Here is a 10,081-nt window from a genome sequence, read left to right on the forward strand (position 1 = left end):
TTTTTTTATTACTGTGATAAAAGAAATACAATTTTCACCCCATAGAGATGATCGAATTTGCAAATAGGTCTGCTAAATAGGAGTAAATAATTCAGTAGTGTTTGGTAAAATTCTTTTTTTTTTTTTTTTTTTTTTTTGCTCAGAGAAAAATCTGTTTTTAAAAGCTTTTTAAAAGAAGGTGGAAAGCAACTTGTTGGAAATGTGTTGCCTGCCGCAGTTTTAATGTTTCTGCTTCTTTTTAAATCACATGTGTGTGTTCGATGTATGCAAACATGTATATCATTCATATTTACTGATTAGTTTGCTCCTGCTCTTTAAGCATCGTCATACAGTATATACCAATAACACTGGAATCAGTCTATTTCACACAGCTTTATCAGAAGATCAGCTATATTATTTGTGCTAAAATGCACTAAGAAAAGTGTGTGATATGACATTTGACCCAAACTGAGTTGTATTTCGTTTTCAGGGAGGGATGACAGTCCAGCAGACTGCATAGTGTTCTATGGGTTTGCGGATATTTTCAGGATCAGCACCATGGTCGTGATGGAGAACACCGGACAGCAGAAGCTCCAGAACATGGTGGCTTATTGTCAAAACGTGGACAGGTAATTACTGACATTAGCACGTATGGATCAGCGTACAGATGCTTTTGTTATTTGCTGTGGCATTACAGTCCACTGTGTGTAGTGTTACAGCAGGATTTTTCTTGCAGTGACTTATACAGTGTTTACTCACAGGTGTCGGCGTGCCATGATGGCGGTTCATTTTGATGAAGTTTGGGATGATGATGAGTGCAACCAGACATGTGATGTCTGTCGCCATGGCAACGGTAAGAGCTTTATTTATTTATCTGGTTAGTTGATTAAAGTACCATATTTTTATTTACACTAACAGATCTAGTTTTTGATCACTGAAATTGCAGTTATGAGCCTTAATTTAAGTGTTTGTGCACTAAGATGTCCATTGCTGGATTTGTTTTAGATTAGAACGCTAGAAAACCTGATGAGTAAATAATGAGAAGAACATAAGTGTACCAAAAATCAGCAGCTGTTTATTGGTTGTAGTGATAGCTAGTTTTACAGTCAAACCTGGTCTTTAATTTGATTTCATATTTCATTATATGTTAGCTATAATTTTTAATACCTGGATAATTTTACTCTGAATTTTAACCACAGTAAGGCTTATGCATATGAACATGCACATGTTCAATCGCTGAAGTTAGATAACATGTACATCGTCACGTACATGCAGGATGTCTGGAAGCAAGCGTAAAAAGCAGCGGCAATGAAGCTGGTGACTTCTAAGAAGCGCCAACTAATAACAATGGAGACGAGTTAAAAAAAAAAAAATGAGTGAATGGAGTGAGGTGAAAATATGGCAGACATCGCTCATTCTTTTAACATGAATCATTCAACCATTGACATGATCATGGAACAGCATAGTTTTATACTGTGTATAGTAACCTAGTACCTAGACAATGTTTGTTGGACTTACAAACAAATTAGACTTACGAACGAGCTCTTGGAACGAAACTTGTTCGTCTGTAGGGGACTTACTGTATTTGATTATTTTTTGTTTACTTTATTTATTAAAAATGTTTTAAGATCTGAGTTTTATAAATGACTGATTTCAGACGCAAAAACTTGGAAGAACAACACATGGTTCAGATTCAGCTTCTGCTGATTTTACTCATTTTTTTTTGCGACTGGTCCATTTCTTTGTTGCCAGACTACATCACCATGGACATCACCAAGCACGCACGTGAGGTGGTGGACATAGTAGAGTTGGCCGCGTCTATGGACGAGAAAATGACTCCTCTAAAGGTGTGCGACACCTGGATGGGCAAAGGCAACGCCAAAATCCGTAAAATGTCCAAGGTCACGACCTTATCACGCCTGGAGGTGGAGTCCATCATTGTTCATCTTTTACTGCATGGCTACTTAAGGTACTGTTTAATGTCATACTTCTATGAAGAGTAACACAAGGTTAAATGCTTTGAGTTTTTTTTGTTGTTGCTGTTGCACTAGTTAACTATGGGTTTAACTCTAGTCCGCATTTTGTTTTAAAGTGAAGATTTCAGCTTCACGCCATACACTACCTACTTTTACCTGAAAGCAGGACGTAAAGCTGGCTTACTGAAGAATGACACCCACTCTATAACGATGAAGATAAGGAGGAAAGTGTCAGCACCCAGCTCAAGTGTAAATATTCCTTCTTTATGTCTTTCATATTCTCTCATATTACCAATAGGTAAGGTCTCTTTCTTTACCTTTTAATTTCAATCTATTAAAATTGATGCACATTTCAATTAAAATTTTATTATAAACAATTCCACTGTAGACCTGCATTCCACTATAGATCAGTCTTTTACATTTAACCAATTATATTCACAATCACTTGTAGTTGTCTCCTTTATTTATAGCTAGTTCCACCTAGAAATCATTTATGATTACTAACAGGAGATCTCTTTTGTCCAGCGTTGTTCACCAAAAAAAACTCATTGTGGCAAAAAGCATGACCTCGACATCTGAGATATCTCACTGGAGTTGCATAATATTTATTTACAAATAGAACAAAGTTTACAGATAAATAGGAAGTATTTTACAAAAAAAATTCAACAAAATCAATGAGATGTGTTCTTCATGGTGTTCCTCAGTAATAAATGTTAATTCAGCACATACAGTAAGATACCTGACCCTTGTGTAGAAGCACATTTTGACACCAGAGAATGTTAGTATGACTTATTGCTCAAGAATGTCCCAAAAGAGTCTTCCTCCTAATAGTAAAAACTTTAAATAAGTCAAATATATATATATATGAATCAGGAATGACTGACGGTTTATGTATGAGGAATTCTGCTGAAATGTTTAGGAAGAAATTGCTGCACATACTTATTGTCCCGGGAACAGTTCTGGTTTGTAAATAATGACATTATGCCCTTCTGTATTATTCATTTAGAATTTTTCCTAAAGTGATGCCTTCGGTTAAGTTACCCTTCTAATTTTATTTCAGGATATAAACCTTTCATTTTCCTGAAGCAAATATGTTTTAATGACTTATTTTGCATGAAGGTCGTGAAGATTGAGAATGAGTTTACCCCTGATATCTGGACTTGCTCTGGTGTGGATTTCATAAAGGTTTGATTTATTTAGTTCAAGAACAAGATACAGTAGTTGTGTATCCGCTTTACCTTTCATGCTCTCCAATAATCCTGATTCTAATGCTAACGCTAGTCCGAGTGTCGTAAAAGAATAAGGAGAAGGTGGAGAAATCCCAGGCATGCCAGCGAGGCTGTGCAACAGGCCATGATTGCCATGAAAAGGAAAAGAAGTAAAAGACGGCACCAACGGCGAGCACAGAGACCGTATGTTCAGAGCAGTGTGAGCGGCTCACTGGATGTTAAACCTGTTATTAAAAGCAGGAGCAGATGCTTTCGCTACAGAGTCAAGCAGGTGACCTGATCAGCAGAGCACTTTGTCTCAATCTGAGAACTGAGGTGGAGGTGTTCTTGATTTTTGACATCACACTTTGGTGATCTCTGGAACTGCACTGTTTTATGGGGACTATGTGTCACTTCCCAGAAATAACGAAGCATACAAACCAACACGACACAATCTATTAGTGCTTTTCCTGCACAGGACTCACGGGTGGACAAATCATAAATGTATGAGCCAATGTAGCAGGGAAATGAAAGGGCATCAAGATGGTTTGTTGTCAGGACATGTAACAACATTCGGTGAGCTAGTTTACTGGTTACATGTACATACAGTGTTTGCTCCTCACATCAAATGTAAAGGCATATAGACGTTTGTCATATTTGAAAGTTTTTGTTTGGGTGGACTGACTACTTATTTGGTTTATTTGCATACTTTCCTTACTTTCCTTACTTAACTTGCATTACTTAATCTCTTAAGTAATAGCTTAATTTACTTACATCTTTTTTAGAATACTTAATTTACCCACCTTATATCCCCTACTCACTCACTCTCAATCACTCATCTTCTATACCGCTTTATCCTGTATTCAGGGTCATGGACCTGGAGCCTATCCCAGGAGGCTTGGGGCACAAGGTGGGATACACCCTGGACAGGGTGGCAATCCATCGCAGGGCAAACACACACACACCGGGCAATTTGGGAATGCCAATTAGCCTAACCTGCATATCTTTGGACTGTGGACTCCGGAGTACCCGGAGGAAACCCACATAGCACAGGGAAAACATGCAAACTCCATCCACACATCGAGCCTGGCCGGGAATAGTACCTGGGCCCTGTTGGTGCAATGCGACAATGCTAACATATCAGCTACTTTATTGCACTTTATTCACTTTATTTACTCATCTTATACTACCTCCCTACTTGCTTTACTTAACTTACCCACCTTACATCACTTACTTATGCACGTTAAAGTACATTAGTAAGTAATGTAAGGTGGGTAATTAAGTAAACCAAGTAGGGAGGTGGTATAAGATGTGGGTATTTTACTTCACTTGCTTACATACTTAGTTAACTTGATTTATTCACTGTACATTATTTACTTTTGTACTTTACTTGACTCAAGGTACCCACCTTATATCATTTATTTACTTTAATTAATTCATCCACCTTACACTACCTACTTACTGAACCTGCATTACTTGCCCACTTTACATTACTTAAGTACTTTACTTAACTTACCCATCTTATGTCAATTACTTTTCTATTTTTACTTTAACTACTTTACTATTTTTAAATACTTTAGCTTCCTTACAACACTTACATTTACTTACTCGAATTATGTACCTCACGTCACTTACTTACATATTTTACTTAAATTAATTTTCTTTTTTTGACAACTTAAACTTAATTGCTTATTTAACTTCATTTACCTGCCATATTTCACATACAGAACAACTAATTTCTTTGAACTTAATTTATGTATGTAACTTATGTAACCTTATTTATTTGACTTGTGTACTTACGTTTTTCTTCAATGAGAAATTTAGGTGCTACTGTAGCAATAGGAAAAAGATTGTTTTTGAATAAGAAATAGATGTATACATTTCACATGCACATTAACAATTTACACCCAGTGAGAAAACATCAATGCAAAAGAACCTGTGCTTTAGTTATGGCATGGAGTGCCGCACACTAACATGAAGTGCATTGTCGTTTAAATTAAAACAGATCAATAATCAAACATAGTTTTTTTTTGTTAATGTCAAACCTACTTGTTCTTGTAGAAACTATGAATGAAAACTAATAGTGCTGACAGGAAATCTACCTGCCCTGACCCACTGATTTGTCCACCCCTGTGAGCTATGTACTTTCTATTGGATAATTTTACTGGTGCAGGCTTTTTGAAAATTCATCCCACGATAAATGTTCACTCTGTATACTCTTTTTCAGTCACGGCTTATCTCTCTGCACTCAGCCTTGCCCCAGCCTCAAACACACACTGGTTAAACAAAGCTCTTGTGCTGCCCACAGGTCAAACTGACAGGAGGCAGCGGAGATAAGAGTAGTGCCAAGATAAAACCAAAAGAAGGAAAAAGACCTGCAGAGAGTGCTGGGAAAAGCCCTGTGGCCAAGAAAATCAAGAAAGAAACTGTTCCCTAGTCCCGTGAAGAAAAAGAGGCCAGAAGTACAGTTTCTTCTTCTTATTATTATTACAAATTCGCATGATGTTTTATTCAGGATGTTCGAAAAAAGAAAAAAAAAAACCATAACATTCGTTTGTCTTGCTTGTCCGGCAATGTCTGTTGCTTTCCCTAACATCATGCTGCACGTCCTTGCTATATGCATTTTCATGACTACCATCCCCTCCCTCCCTTTTTGCTAACGCAGGATTGTGGGTTCATTCACATAAGCACATTACTGGGTGGCTGCCATGACACTTTGCATGGATCACTAATACCATGTAATCATAATCTGCTATTCCTCTTCGCTACCACATTCACAGATCACAGATTTATAATGTCCTCCGTTTCCTCAGATTGACCAAACAGCCGGTGAGCTGCAGGAAGAAATGCATGGATGCTTAAAGGATGCAAATACTGATCAAAGTGCAAATGGAAATATAATCAAAATGAACACCGACCAACCAAACCCTGAGGGGAGACTTTGCCAAAATGAGTCAGACTCTAGCTGTTTACAAGCACCTGAACGTAGCCAGCCATCTGTAATCGAAGTAAATGTTGAAGTGAACGCTCAGGAACAGAAAGGGTTCACCGGAAACGGCATCCAAGATCATCTTCATAAAATGAGACAACTGGTGCCGGCTAAAAGACGACAACAGTTTTCACCACCGTCTTCGAAATCAGTTCTGGCCAGCTGTCCATCAGAGACCTCAATAATTTCTGCAGCAGCCCTAGAAGAGCTGTGCGACCTTCGCAACTACTACAGCAAACAGTTAAGGAGGATAAACTACACTTCCCACGAGCAGCTGCAGGAATCTGGGTCTGGAATGCTGACGTGTATAAGGGAGCCACTAAGAAGTCTCCGTCTCCCATCCAGTACCACCATAGCCAAAAGTGCTAGAAATTTATGGACACGTGTTAGTATGAGAAGGAAACTTATCCAGAGATAAATGTGCTTTTTTTGGGGGGGTATGAAACATACGAAAATTATGGAAGTTACCTCAGAGTTAAATTTTTAAAAGCTGCTTTCTGCTTGCTTCAGAAATGTTTGGTGTTGCACTGTCTACTTGTTGGGGGGGAAACACAGATCAGTGTTTAATTTATAAATTGTTTTTTTTATATGCTGGTGTTAAAGTAATTAAGTAATAAATATTTAGAAAAAAAAGATGAGCATTCGTTAGTATGTTAGTTTATACGACAGCACTGTTAAATTCTGGTCACTAACCAATCAGAAAGCAGAATTTAACAGTGCTGTGGTCACTAACACAAGCTTGTGGACAAACTACACGTTAACAGATTAATAAATAAATAAATTGAAGCTGTAACTAAGTCTCCGGGACAGATGAGTTCATAACTAGTGTCTCAGTTAAGTGTTAACTGAGACAAGAGGTCTTTGTGGGTGTTTTGTTTTGTTTTGAAGAGTAAAAGCCACTTGCAAGGAAATGAATATTTGTAGCTGCTATATCACGAGTAATATCGGGAACTAGCTTTTTATCCTGTACCATTAAAAACTGCTGTTTAATAAACAAAATTTGTTGTTTTTTGTAATGCCGCTTATACCACAGTGAATTTCAATTACAATTTACTGTGCTATAAGAGGAACAAAACTTTGATATTTGTTGTTTATAGGAAAATAATCAACTTCATATCGTCATGGTGGTAACTGTAAATTCCACTTCATTACACCACTCTATTGTTGATTATTTTCCTCTAAACACACACCCTTAAGTGATTTATTCATTTTATCCCACTTTTCACACTCACTTTTTATCCGTTCATTTCAATTATGTTTAATGTAATATCCTTATTATATATACAAGTTATAATGGTTTATTAGGTTTTTTTATTTGTTTAAAAAAAGAAAAATAAATGTTTTGTGTGTTTGTTTGCTTAAATGCCATTCAGTTGATAAGCAATTCTAGTTTCTAAACAAATCATTTAAAAAAATGATTATAATTATAATTGCTTCTAAAAGAGGAAGCCGTATTTGATTTTGCTATGTTTTCCTCCTTGTTAATGGTATTCCTTTTTTTGTAACGGCTCAACAAGTTATACTGTTTGCATTTTGACTAGAAATAAACTTTCTGATTCAATGGTACACGGACAATGTTAGTTATTTTAGTTTTAAGTTTTTTAAAGACCAACTGGAACGTGCAGTACACTTAGTCTCCAGTAGGTGGCTACATAAACAAAGAAACTGAAAGTGTATTATATATGAAATGATTGTTTTGGTGTACCAGGACATTATATAGCAAAGGGAATATTTTAAGTAACAGATTCAAAGTGCAAGCAATTATAACCGCAGATGTGTTAACACAAGTTCATTATGTGTGGGAGAGACGATTGGACGCTTTCAGTATAAAACAATGGAGCAACACTTTCTTTGGAACGTTATCTACTGTTAAAACTTGAACCAAAGCTCTAAGAGTAGGTTTAGGGAATGTTGAATTGATGCTGTTGAAGGATATGATTCAGTTGCTGGGTAATTGCAGGCAGATGTTTAAGATGAGAAAAGGGTTGGTAAGGCTGAAGTTTAGAGATCCAGGGAAAGTGTCAGTGGGACCTGAGATCATGTTTTTTACTATTTTTATCAGTATCTTTCCAAACCACTAATCCTTGTAAATTATGTTCAGACAGTAAAAAACTAATCCAAAAAAGACTTTACTTTTCCACTGTTATTATTATTATTTTTTTTTTTTTATGCATGCAGGAGCCTGGATGTCTGTCTCATCAGGTATAACAGCTCAGCATTATAAAGATCCAGTTAGTATGTAGACAACTGAGAAGAATGTTATTAACATAATGTACACTGTGCATCACAATGCTTTGCACGTTAATGTCATTGGTTGTTTAATGACATGCCAGGAGCAACACACTAACAAGATCATTTAAATTGATTTAATTAAATGAATGTAATTTAATCAATATCAATTGCATCGTGCTCCCACTTGTCTTCCGTTCAGTACTTGGATTGAAAACAAGTTAAACAAATACAGTGTGTACTTATCTATATTTAGTGTAAACACTGCCCTGCAAAAAAGAAAAAACCTGCACACACTAAGATTTCATTGACCGCTTTTATCTTTGATTATAGTGCCCAGTGTGGTGGTGAATTAATGTGTGAAAATGATTCCTTATGCTCCCAGAACCACAATCTGAGTCCTGGAGTCATGTTGTCAGGAAAGAAAAACTCCATACATGTAATAACCTGATCATTCAGTTCATTCAAGTCATCAGACCTGAGCGACTGAAGCAACCCCAGATCATAACACTGCCTCTAGGCATGTACAGTGGACTCTATGCATGATGGCGCGCTTCCCTTTTTACCCTAACACAAAATAGGCTCAATGTGGACTCATCAGACCACATGACCCTTGTTAATCTTTATGAACCTTAGAAATTTTAGGTCAAGTCAAGTTGGTTTATATTGTCATTTCAATCATAGACAGTTCAGTAAGCAGTAAAATGAAACAACATTCCTTCGGGACCAAAGTGCTACATATAAATTAACAACAGCAATTAACAGAACTAACTAGCTTAGACAACAAATTAACACTATAAAATAAAATATAAGTAAAACAATAATAAGTCAACAGTACGTATATGCAAATGTGCAAACGAGCAACATCATGACACAATGCAATATATTGAATATATGGCAATAAATATTATTTTTACATTTAAAAACTACAATGTAAAGGAGATTTTTGAGAGTGAAAAACAGTGTTTCCTTTCTAATTACCACTGACATTCATTCAGTTTTTTTACTCTAATTTGCAATTGAAATTCTCATATTTTTTTAAACAATTCAGGCTCCAGGTATTTGTTATAATATTGTAAATCTCATACCACAGACCTAAACCAGTCATCAAACTGTCTGTTAGTTTTAAGTGTTTGTATAAAGCCTGAAATAAAGACCAGGGGAGTGGGGGGTACTGGACAGAAGTTCCAAATGAAGGGTAAACAGTGACCTCAGTAACCTTTGACCTGTCTGGACAGTCTTCTTCAACCTCTATTGATCCCAGGGATTCTTTTAGTTTGGAGTCTGAGTGTGATGAAATTCTCAAAATGCATTTTTTGCATGGATGCCATTCGACAATTGGATGCCATTTCCGAATAGAAGAGGATATATGAACTCTTGGATTATTCGTTTAGTCCTTTTGGGCAAGTGTGCATTTCAGGGTAACCCAGCATGCCTCTTATAGCTCCACAACACGAAGAAAGAGCTGAGAAGTTTGTTTAAAGTTTCAAGGTAAGACCTGTACTCCAGATATGTTTTATTAATAGTGTCTTATGTTCCTGAATGAATTAGAGCTCAAGTTTGACGCTTAACCAGTTTTAACTTGTCGATGGAACATTTCAACGAATAACTGTACATCAAAATTTTACTACTGGAAACATTTCTCTTCGTCCTGCCAGGTTGTGACTTATTTATGTGGAACTTGCCTTATTTCTTTAGCT

The 10,081-nt window shown here is 36.5% G+C and overlaps 1 protein-coding gene across 3 annotated transcripts in view; it reads left to right on the plus strand.

The window, feature by feature from the left end:
• The window catches only part of recql (RecQ helicase-like), a 15,502-nt gene extending 7,771 nt beyond the window's left edge, over positions 1-7,731 (plus strand). The window contains exons 11-18 of one of the 3 annotated variants that reach the window (XM_053508941.1): positions 470-608; positions 741-832; positions 1,732-1,948; positions 2,072-2,204; positions 3,075-3,140; positions 3,237-3,455; positions 5,472-5,625; positions 5,977-6,111. In XM_053508941.1, the coding sequence (XP_053364916.1) occupies positions 470-608; positions 741-832; positions 1,732-1,948; positions 2,072-2,204; positions 3,075-3,140; positions 3,237-3,455; positions 5,472-5,600 (995 nt within the window). In that variant the 3' untranslated portion in view covers positions 5,601-5,625; positions 5,977-6,111. Of the gene's footprint in view, positions 1-469; positions 609-740; positions 833-1,731; positions 1,949-2,071; positions 2,205-3,074; positions 3,141-3,236; positions 3,456-5,471 lie in introns of all 3 variants that reach the window. The other 2 variants (XM_053508940.1, XM_053508942.1) reach the window with 2 other exon arrangements.
• Positions 7,732-10,081: the final 2,350 nt, after the last annotated feature.

This window comes from Clarias gariepinus, chromosome 12, assembly GCF_024256425.1.
Source record: "Clarias gariepinus isolate MV-2021 ecotype Netherlands chromosome 12, CGAR_prim_01v2, whole genome shotgun sequence".
In the NCBI taxonomy this organism is placed as follows: domain Eukaryota; kingdom Metazoa; phylum Chordata; class Actinopteri; order Siluriformes; family Clariidae; genus Clarias; species Clarias gariepinus.